Here is a 27,568-nt window from a genome sequence, read left to right on the forward strand (position 1 = left end):
TGGATATATTGTAAAATAACTAATACTCTTCTTGAACTGCACTTTCAAAAATAACTACACTTTACCAACCTTTAACATGCAGTCTATTTTATTAACGTAATCTAACGTTTTCAATCAAATGAACTAACTTTTATCAAGATCAAACAACTTTTTCGATTTATGACGAACAAAACCGATTATAGAAGGTTTTTAACTTTAAAAGTTTTCTCAACAAAATGTTAGATTATGTTAATAAAATACACTGCATGTTAAAGGTTGGTAAAGTGTAGTAAAATAGCTAATGTGTATACATACTGAGTACTTTATTTGTTCTTATATCATGTTTATAGTAAATTTGTATTCATTTATATTTATAATGAGTGATTAATAAACCGATTGTATTTATTAACAAATTTAAACTTATACAGTATATGCCCATATCCAAACTAATGCAGGTGGGATGATTCAGATATTAGAAAAATCTGGATAGAAGAGTGTGCATATAAGTTACAGTCTTATTTATAAGACTGTAATTTATATGCCTAATGTATGTATACAACAAGTAAAATAGCAAAGCCATTCTTGCGACGAGACTATATCTCAGAGAGTGCAAGCAATGCATGCGCAAATCTCGCATTCGCACCTGTTTGTAGAGACAGTCTCACCATTTTGTATTTTATTTTGATCCGGTTCTCAGTCCCCTGACTACTTACAAGTCTGGTTTTTTTATGTGCACATGATTTGGGCACCAAATACTCTGTGCCAAATTGCAACTCCTGACATGTACTCCTTCGTACCTCTAAGGTGTCCAGCCGTTGACAGCAGCGCAATTTTAGAGAAGACACATAGTCTCATCAAAAAGTTTATTTTGACATAAGGAAGAAAATGTAGTGTCTTTTGACATTAAATTTATTTACTTAATGAATTAAGTCTTGCTGAAAAGAGTATTTAAGGTGTTCAAGTTAAATTAGTTTCAGCTTACATAGAAGCGATTTTCATGAATTAAATACATGCAAGTATTTTTGACATTTAGTGATAGTTCATACAGTGTACTCTTCTACAAACTTCAAGGCAACATTAATAAAAAATAATTAGAAAATGTACACACTGTAGAATGGAAAAGTAAGATTTGAAGCACTGTACAATATTGTCAAAAACTTTTGTTGCCTCTGATCAGTTTGGATAAGGAAGAATCCAGATATAGGAGGGCCAGATGTGGGAGAGTCTACTGTATTAATATTAACAATTATAAAAAGTGCAAATGATTGAAAAATATTAAAATTGTGGTGGTACACCAGTATATTTTTGTTGTTTTTATTTTATATATGTATATATAAGAATATTCTATTCCCCTTTCTCTTTGTTCTGTTTCTATACTTTCTGGAACTTTCGTCTGAATGTGGGTGGTCAGTGACCCAATTTCGGGACAAAGGAGTGAAGATAGCCCAGAGGGCAAGTGGGGGACGATAAGGACACTTTTGGCTTTGGACCGGAGGAGGAAAGACCGTCGGAGAGAGCGGTCTCGAGTTCGGTGTTGCTTCGGCCGGAAGGGTTACGAAGAACACTAAAGATAGAAATAGCATTGGAAGAGAAAAAGAACATTGGAAAAGCCGAGATTTAAGAACGAATTTTGGGTCCTCGCATGTGCTCCGTCCCCATAGAAGAAAAGAATTCCAAGACGAAATCATCTTGTGGCCACCACCTCAGTCAACCATTCGGGTACCCGTTCCTTACTAGGAATTTCCATTTTTATTCTCCCATTCTATTCTAATTCCTGTCCTTCCTTTCCTCTTCTAGTTATAAGTAGTTTTAAGTTAGTGATTAAGTGTCTCCTTTGTTACGCGAAAGAAGAGTTTAGCTCCGCTGTAAATTAAAAGTCGGTGTTGTTTGTTCCCTTTTGTTTAATTAAAGTGAGGAACAAGGAGGTCGGAATCAACGAACCTTTCCTGTATATATGTTCATACAGTAAAATAAAGCACGTCTTATTGTTTTATATTCTTGTCTCTTTGTGAGAATTCATCTATCACCACGTGCTCACTACAAAATACAGCAAAGAACAATTTTCATAATTTTCTGTTGAAGAATATATTACCTCATTCATTTTTTTTTATCAGAACTACAAAAGATAACTTTAACCTTATTGACTTATTAATCTGTGCTTTCAACATCATTTGTATTTTTAATAATCGTTAGTAAAATTATAATTTTACTAACGATTATGTAATTTACTCTTTTTATAAATGCACTTACTCTTTTTTTCCTAAAAAAGAGACTTCCGCGCTTTCTTCTTTTCCGAAAAGGTTTATCCTCGTCGCTATCTTGTACCAAAGAACTGTGGCTAAAATAAGCAAATCAAAGACCAATTTTTAATATTTAAAAACTAAAATAAAAATTAATTGACTATATTAGAATATGTTTTAATATTTCTTTATATTTAAAGAAACTGCAATGTTGAATAAATTATATCTACATGGCTCTATTTAAAAAAAACTTCTAAAGAAACTTACTCCCTAAATATACCAGCAAGAGATATATGCCTTGATAAAATGTTTGGCATTTCATCAGGCTCATCGTCCTCTTCTAAAACTAAGTTTGCATCATCATCATCGTCATCAATTTCGTGAAGTTGAAAAGACTGACTACTGAACAAACTAATCAAAAATCATGCATTTTATAATTTAAAAAATATTTTAAAATAAAATAATACAAAACATAAGTTAAAAGCTAACTTAAATATTTAATTGACATTATTAACCAAAATTTGCTTGTATAATTAGCAAAGAAAAAAACTAAACAAAAATTATGTAACTTAATAATTGCATGCATTAACATAAAATTTCCTGATAAAAAAAAATGAAAATTTATAAAAACAAAAAACACAGATTAAAGTAAAGTACATTATATATAAACATCAACTCACAGCCCGAGTAGATAATAACAACACCAAACGATCACCTAATTATCGGGCTATAATATGGCTATTTTAAATGATTGGAACTAAGTAATTTGACAATTATAGTCCGATAATTAGGCGATCGTTTGGTGTTGTTATAAAGTACATTAATATAAAAATATTTAATGTGATTTATCACATTATCAAAGATTTATGATCATAACTAAAATAAGCAAAAAATTTCCTTAAAAAATCTAATTGCTTAAATGACAACTGTTGTTGACTTAACATAAATTAACTCTATTTAATAAATTTTACTTAGTAAATCTAATTCAAATGATCATCAGGATCAAGCTAACAGAAAACTGAATTTTAGAGACAATTTAGACAAAATCATATCGAATAACATAATTAATTCGAAAAAAGTTGATGCGAGCATATCTTTCAGTTTAAAATATCATGAAAGAATATAAATGAAAAATTTATCAAATGATTTTAACTTCCAAAATATGTTTATAAGTTTGTACAATTAATCTTTTACATTTTATAAAAGATAATTTTAATATAAATGTAGTATTTTTTAAAGTAATTCAGTTATGATAATAAAGATTAATTTATAGCCCAACAGCAGCATGCAGTATCAAGATTGTTATCATTGATGGAGTTGATGAGTCAGTATGACTGTTATATTCAAACATAGACGAATGTAACATGGCAAAACATCACGTCAAACTTGAATATTGTTTAACTGTTCTTAGCTATCTTACCATTCATTGCCCAAACCAGTAAGTTAGATGTGGATCAATCAAATGAATATTTAGTAGAGAATTTTCCATCTCAAATTAATAAATATCAAAATGTTTTGTTGCAATATGATTTTATTACAAAGACAAAGTAAAAAAAGTGAATAAATTAAGATAAGATCAGATCTGAAATGTGTCTAAATAGTAGCAATGATCAAAGTTGATCAAAATTAAGTAAAATAATTACTTTATTATTTCTACTAAAAAAGTAGAAACAATAAAGTAATTATTTTACTTGATTTTTCTTCTTAAATTAGTTTACAGTTAGTACTTGACAATTAAATAATAGTTTAATACTTTATGTACATAATACTTGACAACTGGCAAAAAGAAAAGACCAACATATTTAACAAAACTAAGAATATATACAAATGAGAAATGTAGCATCAAACATCAAGTGTTTTAAAGTTTGACATCTAGCAAAGTAGTAATGTAACAAACTTAACAAAACTCATAAACTGCTGCAGTGCCATGCTGCCATTAAACTATAAACAGGCCTTAATTTTATAGAATGAATTATTAGGAATACTTTATAGCATTTTAATTAATATTCTGTTACTCATGACATCTTACAGACATTATAATCCATAATTTATTCTATAAGTATTTTAAATTATGCAAATATATACAGTTCTCTATTCATATACTGATACTTTTTTTACAATGATAAATACTTCCAATATGTTCAGTTAATATCAATCTGAATCATTCTAATGAAATACATACAATTCTTTTTTCTCATTAAAGTATAATAGACACCATATAGATATCGACATCACAATATCATCGTTTTTCTAAAATTTACATAAATAACTTTCTAATAATTATTACATTTCTCATCTAAGATGCAAAATATAATAATAAATCTCCATAATTTAATGAAAACTATTTAAGGAAAATTTTTTTTGAAGAACTGAGACATTTGAATTTTTAAATATATTAACCTTGACAAAACTAAAAGCTTTTAATTTCATTTATGTTTTCTTTTTGAATGAAATTTTTATTTTAACAGATTGATAAATTGAGTTTTCAATTAGCAGAAAAAATCTATTAACAATATATAACTTACCTATCTCTATTACATTCCCGATGATCTGAAAAAATAAAACAAGAAAGTTATTAAAATGAAATGTTAAGGTTTATGTAAAAGCACCTTTTTATATATTTTATTCAGTTTATTATTTTGTTAAAATATTAAAACAACTTCTACAATTAAATGATTTATTATGGATTTTTGTATATTTTCAATTATTGTCTTTGTAAACATTTGTAATGTTTTATAATTTTCTTACAAGCATCCTATGTTAAGTTTTTAGATCAGAAAGATATAATTGTTAAAAATTGCAACAAATACAAGTTATATTTTTTTTAATAGAGAATTTTAATAAAGTTAACTTCTTTCTGGAAAAAAGAAAACAACTAGAGTTTCTCAATTTACAATTTATCCCAAAATTTCACAGATCCATCAGTTTTCCCAATTTAATTACCCACAAAAGACCAGTTCCAACTATTGATTAGCATTATTATACTGTGAGAAAAATTTGAAATTTTTCCCACAATACTAAGTCCAAGACAGTTAATACAAACTGTAAAAAGTTACTATAACTGCCAAATAAAATACAATTTTAATGAATGGCACATTCTGATGGCATTGAAGGTACTCAAAAAGTTGCAACTGACCTTTTGAAGGTTATTTATTAGAAAAACTTTTACAATTGCCATGGAGAAGTATACTTTGAATAATACAGTATTTCTTAACCATTCTGAGACCACAGAATACTATTTGTATCAAGTACAAGTGTAAAAGTATACAAATTGTACAAGTGTACCATTTGTATACTTTTCATTATGTAAAGCATTAGCATCATTATATTCAAAAATCAATAAGCCATTCTGAATTTAAAGTGTGATTTTTAAAGTGAGAATTCTGTGGCTTGTCAAGCAATCCATTTTGGAACTCTGTTCTTCCCAAAGAAGACCTTTGAGGTAGGCCAAAAACGTTTGAAGTGTCTAGATTTCACACTGATGGATTGATTGTGATATTTTTGAATACATTGTATTTTTAATTCCATGTTTACTATTTTCAAAAAACACTAAACCAATAAAGTAATAAATTTTATTGTATTAAATAAAATATGAAACATGGAAATGTCTAGAAATTGTCTTACAATAAATTTGCAAAAAAAGTCTTTTTTCTCATGGAACAGTCTGGACAAGTTTGTGGAATACCTGTGTTCAGCAGAATATGGGTTGAGAACCACTGGACTAATACGTAAAAAATTTACTTACTTGAAATATATATGTCTTTAAACTTGTCCAGAAAATTTTGGAACAAATTATGTAATCAAAATTTAAAATTCCTAAATCACATTTATTCCGAATCATTTAACCTTACTTTGCTAAACAATTTATATATTGCAGACAAAATACTTGGCATTAAAAATATAATAATGTTATACATAAGCCCAGGATTATTTTAATTTGAGAAAAATATATTTTCATAATTGAAAATCTAGACAATACAAACAATGTTCAAGTCCTTTAAATCCTCTTTAAATCCTTTTCACTCCTTTCAGGAACTATAAACAGTAGGTGACTTGAAGCAAAAAACTTCTTAAAATTGACAGATAAACACTATTAAAAAATTACATGTTAAAAATGTCCTCAACATCAACCTTCTGTTGTAGGCTTCGACATCTACAAACATTAAAAAAATATTTTAAAAATTAATATATTTTCAAAAACATTAAAAATATATTAAATATATATTTTTTAAATGTTTGTAGACTTCAAAGCCTACAACAGAAGGTTGACGTTGAGGTTACATTTTTAACATGTAATGTTTTAGTAGTGTTTATCTGTTAATTTTAAGAAGTTTTTTGCTTCAAGTCACCTACTGTTTATAGTTCCTGAATGGAGTGAAAAGGATTTAAAGGACTCAATCATTGTTTGTATTGTCTAGATTTTCAATTATGAAAATATTTTTTCTCAATATAATAATGTTATTTAAGTACAATTGTACTTAATATTCTATAAAAAATATTTTGATTAGTATAAGAATTAATGAAATAGCCAAGGACAATAAATAATGCGAGGATTATTATTTCTTCCAAAATATGAAAACAACCTGTTTGTCTACTTATTAATAAACTGTCATGTATGATATTCTATATAAAATTAATAATTATATTACATTAAAAGTAGTAATTAATTCCTAAATCTTAAATATATTATGATATATTTAAATACTTTTCTCTTGGATTTCTTGAGCAATTAAGATGGAAGGTGTCGATACAGATTTCTGTAAAGGGGTTCTTGGTGCTGATAGCCATGCATTTGTATCGGAACAGCCTATCAGGTTATTTGCACCCATAGTTTCGTCTTCTGTACACTGAAACAAATTAAAAAAAAGCTTTGATTATCTTTAAATAAATGCATAAAAATCTTATAGACAACCAATTCCAAAATATTCAAATGATTAGAGCTTAATTCTTAAGAATCAAGTCATTAACTTAGTTAAACTATATAGAAATTATAACACCGGAAATGATAAATTACCTCACTTCACTGCCTGTAACTGGTGTTCTTCCTCTCCAATACGAAGGACTTTGAAGAAGAACCAAATTAGGTTCGAAAACGTTTGCAAAGTCCTTCGTATTGGAGAGAAAGAACACCGGTTACAGGCAGTCAAGTGAGGTAATTCATTAACTTAGTTTTAAAAAAAAATTTATTATCTCCAAATCTATATAAAATCATATGTTTTTTGGCTGAAAAAGAATAATCTCTAAGCATTTGAATAAAGATAAATCAAAATATATTTTTATTGGTTCTTTATATTATTATTAAATTGAGAAAAGCCTGAGAGTAGATTGTTATATAGAAATATAATAGGAAATATATTTTACATCTTTCTAAACTAGTCTATTTTTGGTTTTCTTATTCATACAAAGTGGAAAAATGAATTCTACATTTTTTATATTTTAAATCTACCATAATTTTTCTTAACATACTTAACAGACATAAAATTAAGTCACAAAAGTCAAGATAAAGCACTTATTGATTAATATTAACTAAAAGGAAATGGAAATAAAGCCAAGTGTTTATTTAAAACTCAATTTTGAGTTCAAAGTCCAACAATTTTAAAAATTACCAAATACTTTCAAATAATTTATCAGAGTTTCAAGTGCTCTCAACAGATATGTGTAAATGTTTCCACATAATACATTATCTATTAAGAATAATTATAAAAAAGCAATTCAAATAAAACATTTGATTAGAGTCAAAACAAAAAAGCAAACAAAATTTCCTCAGTATTTTCATACTTCCTACATTCACTCTTAAGGTATAAAATCAAAAAAACATAACATACATAGAAACTAAACTACTGAAAATGTATCTTGAAACTCAAAAAACTGTAACAAACAATTCCATGGATATAAATGTAAGAAAAAAAACTTGAAAGTGGTTAAAGAAGTCAGTTTATTTATTTGTATTAAATGTTTTTTGGGGATTTTCAATCCCATCTTGAGATCAATAGATGTTCTGATAATTTGAATAGAACAACTGTTAATGCAAGTGGCACACTCAGGATTTAATCTTGGGGAGCCAAGTTAAACAGACGAAAAACTTTTTAATGCAAATTCAATAAAATTCCCACCTTGCGTGACCACTAATTCATAAGTAGTACAGAAATAGAAGACATGACACAATATAAATAAAAACAAAAAAATATTTATTAGGAGAAGATTGTTGAAAAATTTTTTAGTGTTTCTTTCCTTTTTTTGTTGAAGAGTGCCAGGGCTTCTTGGTTCCCCTCTGGGTGGGTGCGCCATTGGTTTGTGCACAACATTTTGAACCTCTGTAGAGATCTGAGAACAAGATTGAAAAATCCCAAAAAAACACTAAATCCAAAAAATAAATATCCTGACTCCTTTAACCATTTTCAAGTTTCGTTTTTTACATGTATTATAAAATAAACATATGTATGAATACTAGAAAAATGAATTTGTACAAAAGATGGCCAATAACATGTATAATTATTTTCAAAAGGACATCATCTGGATATTAATTTGATAACTGTGATCATGATAACTAAAACAATATCATTCAATACACAATGCAACAGAAATTTCAGTTTGGTTGACTGATTTACATACTCAATAAATATATTCAGAACCAGTTTTACCATTAGGCAAATCTAGGCAATTGCATATATATGCATCAGCCTTACTCATAGACAAAGAAAAAAAAAATCATTAATTAGTGTTAATTTATAAAGATTAAAATATATTCTTAATGATATCATTTTTATATATTTATATATATATGAGTGTATGTGTGCTCGTATGAGTATAATAATGATATGATAATAATAATATGAATGTAATTATATATAGACAATGTATAAGAGCACCTAAATTTTCTTTGCATAGGGGCATCAAATATTCTTGTACTAGCCCTGAATATATTTGGTAAGTTTACACTGTACAGAAAATTTTACATGTTATATATTCATAGTTTGTCTAAGAGATATAAAGAAGTAAGTAAAAAATATTTATTTACTGAACATTTTAAAATTTATAGTCATATTTGTCTCATATAAATTTGATTATATATTTTGTTCAATATATTTTCATGCAAAAATTAAAAATAATCCTTTAAAGACTGAAAGCATTTCTACAAAATTATTTAAAATATTTAAATGAATAGCAGAATTTAATTTTCTTTTCTTTTACTTTTCAAAAATACATTAGATAATATAATTCCTCAAGCATGCATTTTTTAATTATAGAGCATATAAATAACGGAGAAAAATTCTGCATCTGCAACTTATTTATTTATTTTAAAGAAATTTATATCTGGGTATCAGAAAGGATTTACTTTATGAAGGATCAGAAAAGATTATAATTAATGCTCAAATAAATAGTTGGAAGTTTAATTTATAGTTTCAGTAGTACATAACAGCAGTTTTATTTCATTTTTCTCCCGACTCTTATATTCTTAAACAAAAAAGTTTCTCAACTTTAATATTTACAGTTAGATTAAAAACTGCAATTTCTATTTTTTCTTGTATAAGTGAAAATATTTCCAAATTTAAGTTTTTTACACAAAAAATAGTATCAAAAATAAAATAAAAATCATTATTAATAATTGATTTACAAAATGAGTTTTGTTTACTTACAGAATGAACATCAGAATTAATATCTGTCAAACTGTGAACGGCCATAGTTCCTCTATCGCCGACAAGTGAACGAAAGACATCGTCACCACTACCAGCTATTAAAATTTAAAAATTTATATTTATACTCATATATACACATGTATATACAATATCCAATTATTAAAATATTATAAAATTTTACAATATTATTTCATAAAATAATTTGCATTTATAATAATTTCTGCTAAAAGAGATAAATGCTATATCATTTATTAACAAATTATAAGAATATTACTCATTATTAACAACATTATTATTTAATATTTAAAACATATTTACATTATTAATATAATTAAATATTAAAATAACCTTCTTATTAAAACAAAGCTTAATTTGAATCATAAACACACAATATATTTACAGGAGTCTGTGAAATTAAAATTTTTAAACTTCTTACTTAGTAATATATTTAATTAAATTCAAGGAGTTAAATTAAATAAGTCACCGAACAAAGCTACAATAAATTTATTCTTCTATGAAATAATTTTATACAATCAATTTTTATTTTAACTATTCAATGTAAGATTTCTTAAAGAATATAATTTTTAAATTAAATTTGAGTCAATCTTTCCATTAAAAAAAATCAGAGTTTACACACAAAAGTTTGTTTATAAGTAAAAAAAAAATAACAAAGAAAAGCTTTTTAACATTTTTCAATGCCTCTATGAATTAAATATATGAATTTTTATTAAAATAATTATTAAATTATACTTAATAATTTAATCCATTAATTAACTTTGGATCAGTACATTATTTACATTAATAACATCCTTGCAATATACACTTTCAATATACTAAAGAGTATATTGAAATTGTAATTTTATCATACCCACTTTCTTAGTTTTGTTTAAGATTATAGAGTCAATAATATGTACATATTTCTAACGAATGCAGAAAGTAAACTCTAGCAGCAAAATCTTATTGCTAGAAAAATTTCAAAATATTTCTTCATTAGAGAAGATAAATGGCTAATCTGGTAAAATTCTTGGAACTTAGAACATGCTCTCCATGGAAGTTATATTATTGATCGCTTTAAAGTGCACCCAGAAGACAAAGATGTACCAGAGGACTAGTAGTAATGTGGATAGGTAAGAAAGATTTTAATTTATGTTTATTGAAAGCAAGACAAACTTGGCCAACATCCAAAAGTAAAGGAGAGGAAAGTGTAATGAAAAACCATTTGCATTTTAATTCTGCAATAATGTTTTAAAATTCAATGAAATATATGCAAATTCCTACGTTTATGACTTCCTAATACTAAATTATAAATTGCTATTTATAAATATATTATAATTATTTTAGTATGTTATCAGTTAAGTATCATGTTTTGTATATAAATAAGAAGTATTGTGGTCTGGCATTCATTGTTTCTTTTCTTTATTATCCCTTTCTATCTTCCATTCTAGTGCTACTAACTAACCTATTTGGGGTATTGGTTCCCTAGGTGATAGCGATTAATTTGGATTGGTCTGTGACCAAAACTTCAAAGGGTTTTTGTCATTCAATCCTACTGATCTTTAGAACTAACACTAAGCATTCAAACACAAACAGTAACAAAAAAACTTTATTAAAAAGGTCAGAACTGTCACCGACATCCTCTGACAACACCTGGGCAAATCCAACAAACTTTCACGCCTTTTTCTTTTCAACGTTGCTAGCCAACTCTCGTTGCCAGACAGTGTTCAGGATCTCTGGCGCTGCTGGCCACAGGTTCATTCAACCCATGGATTGGTAGTGACAAACCAGATGTCAAGTAAGGATGTCTTTTTGTTTGGTAAAAATGAGAAAAACTCTCAAAGTGACCCATGTTAAGGAACCCAGAAAGGAGAAAGACCAACTGTTAACAGAAGAAAAGGGGATAAAGAAAAACACAATAAGAAACAATTGTTTGTTCAAAAGAAAATTTTGTTTTCCCAACTTTATTCGTTGATTTCAACAAAATACTTGTAATGAATCAAGTCTAGAATTTTTCTGTTTTGAATTGTGTTTTATATAAATAAACTGTATACATAATATACATACATAGTTTATATTTATATATTGTCTGCTGCTGCTGTATCTAATATTTTTATCTGGATATGTACAATGCCTAAGTATATTTCTTTATCAAAGAACCTAAACATATTAGTCCTGAGTCCACAATCCACATTGAGAACTATACAACATTAATTATTTGCATTATTTTTTTTTTTATTATTCCTGCTTTTAAAAGAAACAGACAGAAAAAGACATCAAAACAATCAAAGCAAAACTAATTACAACTGTTCATTATATTAAAATGTATGCAGTTCTTATATGATTATTTTTTCATTATGAATGAATATGGCTCTATAATTTTAGATAATAGTTAAACAATGATAAAATTTATTTTTTTTATTTAATGAGAGAAACATTTAAGAAAAATAATTTAATGATTGTTTATTTCAAATTTTATGTATATTCTAACTTAGAACAGGACTTAAAGAAAGTAACCAAAAGAAACATTGGAAATACCATCAACCTAGTGACTTTTACAGATAACATTGTCATCATAACCAACAACAAAAATGCTTGGAAAAACCTCCCAGCATAGTCTACACCAATGGTTCCCAATTAGTGTTATGCGTACCCCTGGGAGTATGCAAAATTGCATGAAGGGGTACCTGCGGCAATCTAAAATCAGTCGATTTAAAATTTAAATGCATGAGATGAAGCAATCAAAAAAATAATGGGTGGACCAACAAAAAATCGGCAATTTACAACACGATGTCGAATGCACAAATTCATTTATTTATAACTAAAAATATTCTCAAAATTTCATTAAAAAAATGCATTTGTGACAATACCTAAATGAAATTCTTACGCAGGAAACAAAAATTGTACAATTAACACAATATGTGTTAATTGTACAATTATCATTATCATCATGTTAGAGAAGCGGCAATAAAATATTTTCTACCATTTTGCGTAACATACCTCTGCAAGAGCGGATTTTCGGCCATGACAAACATGAAAACTAAACATTGTCACCGACTTCAACTTGAAGATGACTCGAGACTGAAGCTGACCAAATAGCAACCAGATTTTTCAAAGTTGTGCAAAGAAAATCGTGCACATTTGTCGCATTAAAATTAAATAACCTTATGTTATTTTCATTATTATTAGAATTGTATTTTAAAGGTAATAAATGTAAAAAAACTTATTCTATTTATCACTAGTTGTCTACCCACAGCTTCGCCCATATTATATCGAATTTTCTCATAGTAAAATGTAGCCCATGTCCATCTCCAACATGTAAGCTATCTCTGTGCCAAATTTTATTAAAACCTGTTCAGTGGTTTAGACGTAAAAAGGCAACAGATAGACAGACAGAATTACCTTCAAATTTATAATATTAGTGTGGATTAATATGAATTTCTGCGATAAGGAAAAGGTACATGAGTTTGAGCTCTTTCTTGAAGTGGTACGCAGGAAAAACTAATTGGGAACCACTGGTCTACACAGTGCCATAATTAGCCTTTTATGTGCTTGGTGCAAGCTTCTGTAACTACGCCCTTGAAAAATGCTCTAATTTTACTCGGCTCTGACAATAAAATGGAAAATATCTATAAAAATAATTCTAAAAACTAAAATTTTATTTACAGGTACATACTTAGTAGAATTTAGAATATATTTAGTAAAAAAAATACTTATTCGAAAATATTTGCCAAAATACACAATAATACAATTCAAAAATGACACCAGACACTTGTTATCAGAGATAGTAAAGATCCAAGGATAAGGCAAACCATAAACGCAAACAAAAATAAAAAATAAAAAAAATAAAAAAAACAACTACCTAGGTACTTATAGATTTACTTTTCGCGCTTTCTTTGCAAAGTCTTTGATGACATTGTCATATGACAGAAGCCATGCTGTGTCACGTTCAATCAACAAAATTGCTAGCCCAGATAATCTTTCTTGGCCCATCGTCGAGCGCAGGTATGTCTTTATCAATATGAGCTTACTAAATGACCTCTTGCAGGAAGCTACAGTCACTGGCATCATTAAAAAAATCTTTATAACGATTACTAAGTTGGAAAACATTTATTTTAAATCCAGTTCTATTATAGCTTTAAGAAGACCCAGACTTGACTGACATTCACATTCATCAAATAATTCAGTCGCTTCAACTTGACTCTTCAAAGTTTCTAATTCGGCCCAAAATTCTGTGGCATTTATATCTGTAGAATATTTAATACTCAAGTCAGCAGCATGTCTTTTTAGTTCTTCAACTGAATATGTAGTTATGCCTTGTACCGTCAAAAAATTGAAAAAGTGGTAAATGTTGTGTAGTTTTTCAAATCGCCATTTGAATTCAGAAATTATTCTATCTATTGCTTCATTTATCTGAATTTTGAAACTTTGTTGTTGGGTAATGTCATAGCCAGCATCTAACTGTTGCTTAAATCGTGTCTTTTTATTCACTTTCGTCGCTTTTTAGGAAAATTGTCTTCAATTTCACATTCTTCACAAACATTTTCTGCCTTTTCAGAAACATTGTCCACAGTCTTGCAAACATTTTGAATCTGCCTTGTTAATGTCTTGATTAATTCAGAGGCTTTGTCGATAGTAATGGTTTTCGACTGTAGAGCTACACTCACTCTGTCAACAGATTCTAAAACTTGATCCAAAATTTGCAGAGTACATATGAATTTGTAGTTTATTAGGTCCATTATGCTTTTAGCTGTAGCGATTGTTTCCGCATTATAATCGTTGGTAATTAGCACACACCAGATTTGGGGAATTTGCACGTTTAAAGCTTTGGCAGCCATAGCTTTAGAGATCCATCTAGTGTCAGTGTGTTTTTTCAAAGAAATATTTAAATGTTTCATTAAAGTTTCCCATCTGACTGTAGAATTCCAAAAAAACACAAATATTTTCTGGATTACTCCAAAAAAAGTGATCATATCAGGTGTCACACTAGAAGCATGTATGCCAGATAAATTCAAAGAATGTGCTGCACACAGCATGTAATTAGCATTATCATTAATTTGTTTTATTTTGGCTTGGACACTGTTATATTTACCGGCCATATTAACTTTTTGCTCGGATATTTTTACATAACTTAATATTTGTGACATCTGTTCTTGATGCGATACGTTTGGTGTACAATCAAAAAGCATAGAAAAGTATTTTGCCGCACAAACATCATCTAAAATTTATTTTTTGACCTCAGACACAAGAATATCCACTAGCTTGTTTTGAATATACAGTGTAAAATATGAAATATTTCCTTTATCAAGCGATTCAATGTGTGCTCTAAGTTCAGGATCGAATTTTGAAATCATATCCACGGCACTTAGGAAAACTCCAGATCCTAATTTTCCAATATGCTCATGAGAACCTATGAGAAGTGAATTATTTTCTGCGCAGAACAAAAGTATGCTAGTACACACTTTTAAAATATGTCTCCACTTTTTTGTTTCTTGATCAATAATTTTTTGTAAAAATTCATCTATTATGGTCTTACTTTTTAATTGCTGTTCAAGCATTTTCCACTCAATAAAATTTTCTCTATGAAATGTAGAAATTTCATGGACTTAAATGACACCATTCATTAAATCCTTTTTGTGCATCAGCAAGTGCTGGCCTTATCTGGTTAGTCGAGGAAGAACTGAAAAGTATACATGGAAAACAAAATATTGTGTCGCTTTTTTTACTGTACATCAACCATCGCCTGGGTATCATCTCACCATTGCTCATCTTTTTTGTAAACCAATGCATATGAAATTTTCGTCCTGCATCTTCAGTTGAAGAAATGTTTTTACTACCTTTTCCTTGATCAGGTCCTTTCTCGACAAGGAAACAATGAATGGGGTCAGTTAAGGGTAACCATGAAACAGGATCATTTGTGTCTAATTGGGTCTTATTAGTTGCAGCTGTTTCTACAATTTGGATTTCAGAACTTTGGCTAACAGTGGACAAGGTCAAGTCTTTCTGAATTGGACTGACTGGACTGTCTTTACTTTTTTCCTTTAAATTGTTTCCAGACCAAGACATACCAGGGAGTGTCAAAACGTCATTAGGTACATCATCTTCCTGTCTATTTTCTGCCTGTGTGACTATCCACTTTCTTAACGAATTTCCCAATTTTTTGGCTTCAATTTCCCTCACTCGCTTTTTTTTCGAAATTCAGATCCAAATGGACTTTTTTTGACACGGTGTTTGTTATGATGTGCGTGCTTGGCTTACAGTAGCCAGTAGGTAATATTTCTGAAAGAAGAATCACAAATCAGGTCTAGTCTAGTATATATAGGTTACATACTTGTGTGTTGAACATGAGCATAGAAATGGTCACCATAAAAATGCCATCTAAAATAAATATACTTAGGAAGGTACCTAATCCAACATCTAAAGTAATAGCTAATAACATTTACACAATAGTATTATTTATTAATATTAAATAATAAAACTTTCCAGTACAACTTATAAATACAATTTTTCAACTTACCCAAACGAGTCATCAACAAACATCAAATCAACAAAAAGCTTATTCACTCTCACACACAATTTTACTTTTAATTAAATTTTAAATATATACAGACCATAAAATAATGACAAAACAATAACCTCCAAGTGCCCCGATGTTAATAATATGACAATGATCAAAATGAACATGGCAGACAGCATGAACTATATGTAAATCTCAGCTAGTTTGACAGATTTGCTTAGAGGTGGTGTCCTCCTTCAAATTAATTTAGATTCTTGTATCAAAGTATACTTTTGTTTGTGTGTGTAATGTTGCGAGACTTACAAATGTTGTAGTTTCAAGATTGCTCAACAAATGTCATATAGTATAGTAGGGTGCATTTAAGGGTGTAGATGCACCCTACTATACTATATGACATTTACTATACTATACGACATGATACAAAATATTGTATGTGTGCTATTATAACTATGGGTTGGCCAACTTGTGCCTGTACTAGATAGTTATTTTTTCTTTCGATTGGCAGCAACGTGTATTTCTTTTGTCAAACACAAGGACCAATTTTTGGAGCATGCATGGCATGCATAACCCAAAACTAGGTCCAGGTCATTTCTGTGCCCCCAGTGCCTGGGCACTGCTGGCACCGCCCTAGTTACGACACTGAATCTACATAACTACTATTATTGAAATCAGTCCAGATAAAGATCAAAGCTTGAATGGAAAGATGACATGACTGCTAACTTAAAACAATTAGGTTATGGACAGGAAATGGCAACAAATACAGACAGATGAAGACAGATTGTGAATGAGGCCAAAAAGCACTATGGTTTGAGTAGCCCTGGAAGTTATAGGTAAGAATGTGAAACTAAAAAGGAGAAAAAATAGTCTTTTTGATTTATTTATCACTAAAACACAGGTTTTCGTCATTTTATGTTAATATTTGTAGTGTATCTTACATCATATATTTCAAATAATTCTATTAAAACAGCTTTACACCAATTTCTATTGTAACATTATATAAAAACAATAATTTTATTTGTTATGTTTCAAATATTAAAGTAATATATAAAAGCAAAATGCAATTAGAATAGAAACATTATTAAAATAAAAACTTTATATAAATTGTGATTTATAAATCAATCTAAAGTAGTTTAACTTAAAATAAATTTGATTACATTTATTTTAAAAATAATTAAATCAAGAATTAAATGTAACAACTTTCTAAAAAGAATGCAAGCATTTTTAATTTCAGCAATTTGCAGTAATTAATTTACAAATGGTTAATGCAGAAATATAATTAATGAATTTATTAATAGAAGTGTTTTCAATCAAAACTTAGTAATGTTTGGTTACATAACAGAGACAAAAACTGTTATTTATTTATTTTTATTTCTGTATTGATTAACAACAATGATTAAACCCTGTGATGGAAAATATTTCTACTAATAAATGTGTTAATTTAGTTCCCAAATTGGAAAGTTTAATAGTCATAAAAAAATTGTAACAATTAAAAGATTCATGCTTTTAGGCAACTAATTTGTGTATATATACATTTATTATATTAGCCTATTATATGCATTTCAAAAATATTATTATTGAGTTAAAAGACTAATTATATCAAATTTATTTTAATTAAATTGTTTTGCATATTATTTTAAAATTATGTAAATAATTTATTACTCAATGATACACTTATTTATAATTTAATATCCAAAAAATAATTCCTGCAGTATATACAATAGACTCTGCATATTGGCAATTGTTATCAATTATTATTACCAGACTTAGCAATGTTTAACGTACCAATGAATAATTATTTGCTTAGCAAACACATATTAAATTTCAAACCCATACGTGTCTGAATGGCTCAATGTGAAAATAATAAAAAAGTCAGAAAATATAAGAAAAGTCACTTCTGACAGAGCGTAGAATGCATCAAAGTCACAAATTTTTTCACAGGCTTTATTGATGTAGTATTTTTGGCAGTAAATTTCAGAAGTAGATGTTGCTATGGCAACTCAGAAGCCAAGGTAAGGTTGTACCCATTTGATAAGTAGATTATTTTTTCTTGTATTTGCTTCATGCCTGGTTGTCGTTTCACAGTTTAATTAATGGCCATCATCATACACAGTAATACATCGTGATGTATGATTATTGACAATGTATAACTTGTATAGGAACTGATGAGGGACAAAATGGTCCAAAATGCATTCCCCTGTATAAAGTGAATCAATAAATGTTGATGATTTCCTAATCAAGTCATAATTCCTATCCTGATATAATAAGTCTGGTATTACTGTGAATGATGATGGCCATTAATGAAACTGTAAATTATTTTTGCTTTATTCCTTGGTTTTAATACATTTGACGCAACTTTCAAAACAAAAAATGAACTAATGACAAACAGTTGCACACTGCAACAGCTGCTGATCCAAGTGATCCATTTTAAACACATTCTAAATTTTTCTTCTTTGAAGGTCATTAAATATGACCAAAAACATTAAAGTATAATTAAAAATATACTGCATGTAAAGCTATCAGTGTGAAATTAGTAGCATTGCTTTTGAATGCCTTTTGCTCAATAAAACTATTTACATAGCAAGCATGAGTTTTTCTAAAGAATTATACATTAAAAAAAATAATTATTATAATTAATAAATCTTCAACTTAAATAATTTTTAATTGTTTACTGTCCTATTAATGTGAGTCAATAAAACCAGAATTTTCCACAATTATAGCCTTATTTACCTACTCCTGTTGATGTTATAATTTGGTTATTGTTATCAGTTTAAGCAAGACCAAAAGTGATTAAAGAAATCCAAATCTACTGTAATAAATAACTGAGAATTTTCACTATGATAATTTGGATAATTCTTAAATATTTACAAAATATCTTTTATATAAATTGTTTTACTGTTGTAAAAATAACATGAGTTACAATTTATTGAGTTTTTATAAAAGTTAAACAACACAATTAATATAATTTGAAAAAAAATAATCTATTTTTTTTAATAAAAAATACTATACCTGAAAAGCTACGTTGTTTCTCCTTCAAACTATCATTACTAGATGATACTACTCCATTAGTAGAAGAAGGTAAACAAGTATGTGTGGGAGATAATGGAAGATCTCGTGCATCATAAAACGTATTGTCATCCGTGTCAGATTCCAGACTGCTTAGACTCCAACTGTATTTTATAAATAAATATTAATTTCCATTTTATAACTTTTTATATTTTATATTATTTCAATAAAGATTTTAAAAAATTCAAACTAAAAGAAAAATAACTGTACTTTGGTATCCATAGTAAAAGCAAAAGAATTGAATATTTCCAATTCTTCCAAAATTCGATAACATTTGATTACAATCATTTCTAAATTTTGGAGAAAACCTTTGAAATATGAATTGTAAACTGATTGAATTATATACACAGACAAGTATTTCAGCAATGATAGGAATATAATCTAAAATTATTTTCAAATGAAAAAGATATTTTGTTATATTACTGCAAACAGAATTTAGTTAATCTTTGATAAACAAGATGCTTAAAATAAAAATGGAACATTCCATCAACTTGTCGAGAGAGAGATTCAAATAGATAAGTTACACTATTGGTTTCTATAATCCTATTATTAAGGATTTCTCTTGAAATGAATTTAACAGTAAATAACCAATCTGTTAAGCCAAGAAAATCCACCAGAAAAGATAAACAATAAAACAGATAAATTTCTATCCGAATATGTTTAAAGAAAATAGATGAGATATGTGAATCATACTTAGAAGTAAAATAATTCAAAGTTTATTTTAATTGTTTTAATTTTAGGTGTAACTAATTGTCCAATTAAAAATCTGCAATTATTTTAAAATGTATATTGTATATTTTATTGGTCTACAATTTTTCAAATTGCAGACCTAAAATTCCCACTGTCGTCAGTTGCCTGTCTGTCTTTCTTTAATCTCGAGAAGGGAGTTAGATAGACAAAAGATGAGAGCAGATGCAGGAGGCCCTAATTAACTATATACGAACTTCCGATGCAAACCAGAAGTCACGTTATTTCAATTCAAAAATTTTTCCCCGCAGGGAGTTAGATAGATGACCAGCATAACTCTATTGCTAGCAGGAAAAGTATGATGTGCAGGAACAAGACACTACTAATTTGAGTGGAGAGCATATATTTTAAATTAAACATAAATTAAAAATTGCAGCCAGGCATTGTGATGATGTTATAAATTTATATTGTTTAGCTTCTTGATAACAAGCAAGAAGGTATACAATTTTGGCATGAGTTTTATTTATTTAACTATATTGTTATAAAAATTATAACAAAACAGTTTTACAAATCAATTTTTCTTAATATTAACTTAAATAAAGATGTATATATAAAAGAGTGATTAAGCCTACAGCAAAATGAACCATAGAAAACTAAATGTAAAATGTTCTTAACACTTGTATCTCAAAATATATATTAATGTTATAACATAAAATGTAAAACATTAAGCAAAGTTTAGTAAATTAAAAAACTATTTTTATCATTAAATAAAAGTCTGATAAATCATTGATTATTTTAAATGAAAAACAATTTGAAGTATACAATAATTTATAAAGTTAATATAATATAGAGTTTGCATGGAAATAAGATTTTTGATGCAACAAAAAATTCATCCCATGTTTGTTTATGCCAAAAGTATTGAAACTGTTAGTCAAATTCACTCTAAACTGGGGAATTTGACAACAGTTTTAATACTTTTGAGATTAAGATTTGTATCTGTAACTCTATTATAAACTGCATAAGTTATCAAAAGTGTAGCTAGAAAAGAGATAAATTACAGCAAACATTGATTATAACAAATATGTTATTGCCTATTATAGTAGTTTATTGCTTATTCTAGACATGCACTTTATTTTGACTTCCAAATAAAAAGAGATCAATATAAGAGAATAATAATATTCCAATTTTTTATTCATTTATTTGCATTTGTTTGTTTGTAGCATATTTTTGCTACAAACAAACAAATGCAATTTATGCTGCAAACAAAACTTGTAACTTAGTTAATTAACTTTTCACTTAAATTAAAACTGAAAGTGTCTGTTTTAAATACTAAAAAAATAATACTGTCATAAAAAGATGGAAATTGTTGATAGCCACTTCTAAACAAATAATATTAATTTTATTTTTATAAAAATAAGAATAAATCAGTTTTATTGTTATCTGTTATTAAATTTTNAATGTTGTAGTTTCAAGATTGCTCAACAAATGTCATATAGTATAGTAGGGTGCATTTAAGGGTGTAGATGCACCCTACTATACTATATGACATTTACTATACTATACGACATGATACAAAATATTGTATGTGTGCTATTATAACTATGGGTTGGCCAACTTGTGCCTGTACTAGATAGTTATTTTTTCTTTCGATTGGCAGCAACGTGTATTTCTTTTGTCAAACACAAGGACCAATTTTTGGAGCATGCATGGCATGCATAACCCAAAACTAGGTCCAGGTCATTTCTGTGCCCCCAGTGCCTGGGCACTGCTGGCACCGCCCTAGTTACGACACTGAATCTACATAACTACTATTATTGAAATCAGTCCAGATAAAGATCAAAGCTTGAATGGAAAGATGACATGACTGCTAACTTAAAACAATTAGGTTATGGACAGGAAATGGCAACAAATACAGACAGATGAAGACAGATTGTGAATGAGGCCAAAAAGCACTATGGTTTGAGTAGCCCTGGAAGTTATAGGTAAGAATGTGAAACTAAAAAGGAGAAAAAATAGTCTTTTTGATTTATTTATCACTAAAACACAGGTTTTCGTCATTTTATGTTAATATTTGTAGTGTATCTTACATCATATATTTCAAATAATTCTATTAAAACAGCTTTACACCAATTTCTATTGTAACATTATATAAAAACAATAATTTTATTTGTTATGTTTCAAATATTAAAGTAATATATAAAAGCAAAATGCAATTAGAATAGAAACATTATTAAAATAAAAACTTTATATAAATTGTGATTTATAAATCAATCTAAAGTAGTTTAACTTAAAATAAATTTGATTACATTTATTTTAAAATTATAATTAAAAAATGACAACCAAATTATGTAAAATAAATGTTAAATTTTAAATACCTTTTATGAATGTGGAGATTTTCTTCTTTTGCATTATTTTGCGTATTAGACAGAAGGGAAGACCAACTCTGCCGTCTAACTAATTCCTTGTAACCGGCTTTTCGGGCGCATCTCTGAGCCGAAGTTCCTCCTATATGGCTTCCCCGTCCTTTGATCTGCACGTCAGCAGGCAAACTGCCGAGGGAATGTTTCCTGTCGCCGTCTACATTAACATCCGTATTTAAAAACTCTTGAGAATTCGACGGGGTGATGTCGTTGACACGAATCTTCACCGTGTTATCCATCGTTTTCCCTTCTTGAACTTTACATCCATTAGCACCAGAATTTGAAGAAAATGTTCTTTTTCTCTGAGGTAAATCACATATTGTTGCAGTCGAAACATTTATCCTTTCTTCTCTTAGAAACCTTTCATTATTATTATTACCTAAATTATATATATACACGTATTAAAACAATTCTACAATTTTAAAAAATAAAAATAATACTTTCAAAATGCATTTTACATACAGTTTTATTTATTCAATATTTATTGAATTAATAAATGTAAAATCAGATTTATTGAAATTATTTGATAACATAGTAATGCTCCTTATACCATATAAATGAAAATAAAAGTGTTTGGTTTATTTCACATTATTAAAACATCAAATAGATAACAAAACAGTGATAAATTACATAATAAAATTAAATAAAAATAAAAAAATCTTTGATATTTTTGTTGAATAGTCTTTTGTTTCTTCAATCTTGCTTCTAAACAGACATTAACCCACTATTCTGGAAATCTTAGATTTAGATCCAGGTTGGAACTTCAGAAAACTTTATTGGTGGCTTGATGTAAATATGTCTGACCCACCTCTAATTCTCCAGCCACCTCTGTTGTAAGCTGGATCAAATCCATGATAAATGTGAAAAAACTATTTTATCGTCCATAAGTCGGAAAAAGGTTTTAAAAAATGTAACTTAACTTTTTGAATGCTTTAATTAATTTTAATTGAAAAAAAAACTTTTTTCAAAAATTTTAGTCATAGATCAATTCACCATCACAATAATATTCGACAAATGGTTCCAACAATCTTATATCATCAAGCAGGAGTCGGTGCAGTCGAGTTGTCAGATCTCTGGTAGGTGCCTATAATTAATTCTTTTAAGAGCTTGATGTGAGTTAGTAAGATGAAAGTTTTAAGTTATCCCAAAGGAATGAAGGCTTATTTGTTAAAGTGCAAGATCTAAATAATTAATTAATTGACAATGTAATGAAACAAACATCTTAAGAAAATATATGTGCTATAAATGCAATATTTTTAAATTTTAAATTCATATATGTTCTACTTAAGCAAATTCTGTTCTTTTTTAAATGTTCTGATGAAGCTTGAGCAAAACAAGCAAAAACATTCATTAAATATTTTAATTCTAATTTTGTGTATTGTTGGTAATGTGAAGTTTATGAAACTTAACAAACATCTTGCATACAGTTCATAAGAAAAATTCACAACTTTATTAAATAACATATTTTGGACGTAGGTAACTTACTACTCTATGAAGTTATTGAATATTTAATTATTCACAATTAGATTATCTAACATCAGTTAATTACTCTAACTGTGAATAACTTAAATTTGTTAACTTAATTAAAAAAACATCTTATTTAAATTTAAAGAAAATTCTATTATAAAATTATTATAGTATATTATTGTAAAAAATGATCCAAAGGTACACGAAAAATGTTTCACCAGAAACTAATTTATGGAGAAAAATTTTAGTATTATATTTTTTTTAAATATGACATCATCTTTAAAATCATAAGGCTTCAAAATTCCTCTTTATCATTTCTAAGTAAATTGAAACTTGTCACTTCTGTTCAGAGAAAGTAACAGTTTCAATCTGTATTTCTACAGAAGTTTGTTCATTGAACAGGTGAGCTAAAATAAAATGAATGTAAAGACTGAGCTTCCCATATTAATATCCATTTTCCTAAGAGTGAAGTTATAGTTAATCGAGGAAAGGCCGAAACATTTCCATTTAAAATTTTCTTCTTCCTAAGTGAATTTTTTGAAACCATATAAAATTATATTTTCATGAAATTTAGAAAAATATATTTTAACTATTTAATATTAGTTTCAAAATAAACTCTTTATTTACTTTTCTTCTTCTAACTGTTTATTAATTATTCCCGTCTTCCAAATTTGAAAAGGAAAAAATTTCCTCATTTTGCAAATAAACTCAAAAATGCAAGAAAATTATAATTTATGTATAATTTCCCATTTTCCATTAAAATTTATGATCAAATGCTATTTTAAATAAATATTCCATTAAACCAATTTAATTTACCGCCTATTACGTCCCCAGAAACATTATTTATGAAATATATAATAGCAGAAATTCAAATTTTGCATAATACATAATTTAAATGCTTACCGTTTCCCGTATTATCGGCCACGAGAGGAAGGGAAGGACAAGAGCTGCTCAATCTACTTCGACCCTCCTTATGCCATCCCTGCAAAATAAATAAATTTTAACAAAAATCTTTATAGTAGAATTATGAACATTTTAAGAATAAGCATCCTTTAATTACTTATTCATAAAATAGTCAGTTCTTAGTAAAGTTTTTTAACAATTAAATTAAATAAGCTTCAAAATTTATTTTCAATTCTTTCATATCAAACTTAAAGTTTAACAGTTTTCAATAAAAAAGGAAAAAAGAATATATAGGAATGTTTCTTAACATTTCAAAGCTTCTGTTTGAGTTTATAATTGATTTTGAGAAAAAAAAGATGAAGAAAAATACATTTTGACTTCTTTCAGAAAGCTAATTGTTAATTTTAAATTTAACAAAAACTGAATTAAAAGAAATCATTTTTAGAATTATAATGCTTACAGATGTTTTATTTCTTTAAAAAAACAATAATAGTAACGTTATTTTTAATTTAAAAAATCTTTTTTCTTCGTCTAAAACTAATACAAAGTGTCAACTTCAATTTCTCAACAGTATCTAATATGAATTCAGTTTCTTAATTATACCAGAATACCCTGTTATAATTATCAACTGGTTTATCAACTTAAAAAATATCGATACTTCCACAAATTAAATTCCGTTTAAAATTACGACTTAGTGACATTTTTATGATCAGATTTAATTTTTAATACATCTACAAAAAATAAGTACAGTACATATTTAATGAAAATTTTAATCAGACAAAAAAAGTAAAAGCATGTTTTATTAAGAAACGTTTTATACCCATTTCAACGAGTAGGATATGCGGTACAATATTCTTTTACTGCTTTAAGGCTTCTAGATCCTTACCAATCCAGAATCCTTAAAGCTTTACGAGAGTGCTAGAGGATTCTGGGACAAAGTGGATTTAGATTCGCTTTGACACAGAATCCTCTACTAAGGAATTTGTGTTAAGGCACGATTTCTCACTTGCTTCGAATTTGTTTGGTGCGAACTATATAAAATTAGGATGTGTGGTAGAGTGAATTGCACGGTATAACACGTAACAAATCGAATCTAATATGTTGAGGCGAGCCATTGGCATTAGATTTGTTATCGGCAATAAGTTTTGATCACGCTCATTAACTAAAAATCCACGATTTTATTTGCGCTTCAATCCGATTCCAGTTAAAAGAAATGATTAATTGGATGTATTTAATAGACAGAGCAAAGACAATTGTGAAATCCCTTATAGAGACAATTGGCAACACAAAATTTTTCGACAATATTTTATTTCATCCTCACGAATATTGGAAATATAATATAAGAAATTTTTTTGCGTGTAATATGATCTGGAAGCAAACTCTCCTCCCTTCGGGCATTTTGAACGGCAAAGAATTAAGTACCTCATCAAAAGATTAATTGAATCAAACGAAAATACATAATTCGATGCATAAAATTTGTTGAGAATCGATTCGTCGAAATTATTAAAGCAGTTCTTTGATACAATATTTATTCGTATTAACTTTTCAGGCGGGCGCGCATTAATTCGTGAAATTTTACGAGGAGAACACCGGGGAATTTTAAATAAAAATGTAAATTATGAGCATCGATTGCCACCGGAAGACGTGACTCGAAAAATATCTAAAGTTTCCAAAATCGATTAAGACGACGGAAAAATTCTTAAGACAATTTACAAATTTCCGTACGGAAACCATTTTACAATTATAAATCCATAAGTCGAATAGGTATTTTCGGCATTACTTCGGCGCAGAAATTAATAAAATTTTTAATAAACTAATCTACAAATACGAGATATTTTTCCAACTTAGGAAAGAGATTAAATACAGTCGACCCCCCTATAACACTGTTGATTATTCCGTTTTATATGAATTCCATGTTGTACGAGTCACTTAGATTTTACAAATACGTCAGCCGTTCATAGCCCGGCACAAATATTTGTAAAATCTAAGTAACTCGTACAACATGGAATTCATATAAAACGGAATAATCAACAGAGTTATAGGGGATCGACTGTATGTTTTTCTCTATCGAAGAAACGAGAACCCGCGACTTCCAGACCACCACACAAATTGTATTTTATTGTTAGTGGTTTTCGCACAAACAATAAAAATATTAGACTCAATATTTACGAAAAATGGGTATAAATTCATATTTTGTCTATGGACATCGGTCCAAGAAGATTCTCGATAGATCGCTCCCATCGACTACTAATCCAGACAATTTGAAGAAATTTTTCATCGAAAATCTTTGCCATCTTAGCAATAAAAATCAATTTTTGTCAGATGAAAAAATAATTAAGATCCAAAATCTTTGAACCGATCGATACTTTTTTATCCGAGGATATTTTATTGGAAATCTCAAACTATACAGGAATAAAATGAATACTGTATGCATTAACATTCTAATTTTATACATAATAGCGACGTGGTAATAAATTTTTCAATATTTTTATTTTTATTATTACAACCAGGATTCGGAAATAAGAGAGAAATATTTTCCAAAAAATGTAAGTTTGTCCAATTAAAACAGAAAATTTCGGGGTGCAAAAGAAGCGAGTGGCGCGTCTTTAAAATCGCAATTACTACGCAGTTTACAATTTTTATTAACATTTTAATAAAAGA

The 27,568-nt window shown here is 28.0% G+C and overlaps 1 protein-coding gene across 8 annotated transcripts in view; it reads right to left on the minus strand.

The window, feature by feature from the left end:
• Nucleotides 1-27,568, minus strand: part of LOC111619843 (rho guanine nucleotide exchange factor 18-like) — a 261,855-nt gene that overhangs the window by 49,269 nt on the left and 185,018 nt on the right. For 7 of the 8 annotated variants that reach the window (XM_023361663.1, XM_023361664.1, XM_023361662.1 and 4 more), the window contains 8 exons: nucleotides 24,908-24,986; nucleotides 22,493-22,916; nucleotides 19,374-19,534; nucleotides 9,857-9,951; nucleotides 6,925-7,066; nucleotides 4,745-4,769; nucleotides 2,487-2,630; nucleotides 2,230-2,317 (listed from right to left, as the gene is read on the minus strand). In XM_023361663.1, the coding sequence (XP_023217431.1) occupies nucleotides 2,230-2,317; nucleotides 2,487-2,630; nucleotides 4,745-4,769; nucleotides 6,925-7,066; nucleotides 9,857-9,951; nucleotides 19,374-19,534; nucleotides 22,493-22,916; nucleotides 24,908-24,986 (1,158 nt within the window). The remainder of the gene's footprint in view (nucleotides 1-2,229; nucleotides 2,318-2,486; nucleotides 2,631-4,744; nucleotides 4,770-6,924; nucleotides 7,067-9,856; nucleotides 9,952-19,373; nucleotides 19,535-22,492; nucleotides 22,917-24,907; nucleotides 24,987-27,568) is intronic. The other variant, XM_023361668.1, reaches the window with a different exon arrangement.

The sequence above is a fragment of the Centruroides sculpturatus genome, unplaced genomic scaffold (assembly GCF_000671375.1).
Source record: "Centruroides sculpturatus isolate CEXI.00-Female unplaced genomic scaffold, Cexi_2.0 scaffold138, whole genome shotgun sequence".
Taxonomy (NCBI): Eukaryota; Metazoa; Arthropoda; class Arachnida; order Scorpiones; family Buthidae; genus Centruroides; species Centruroides sculpturatus.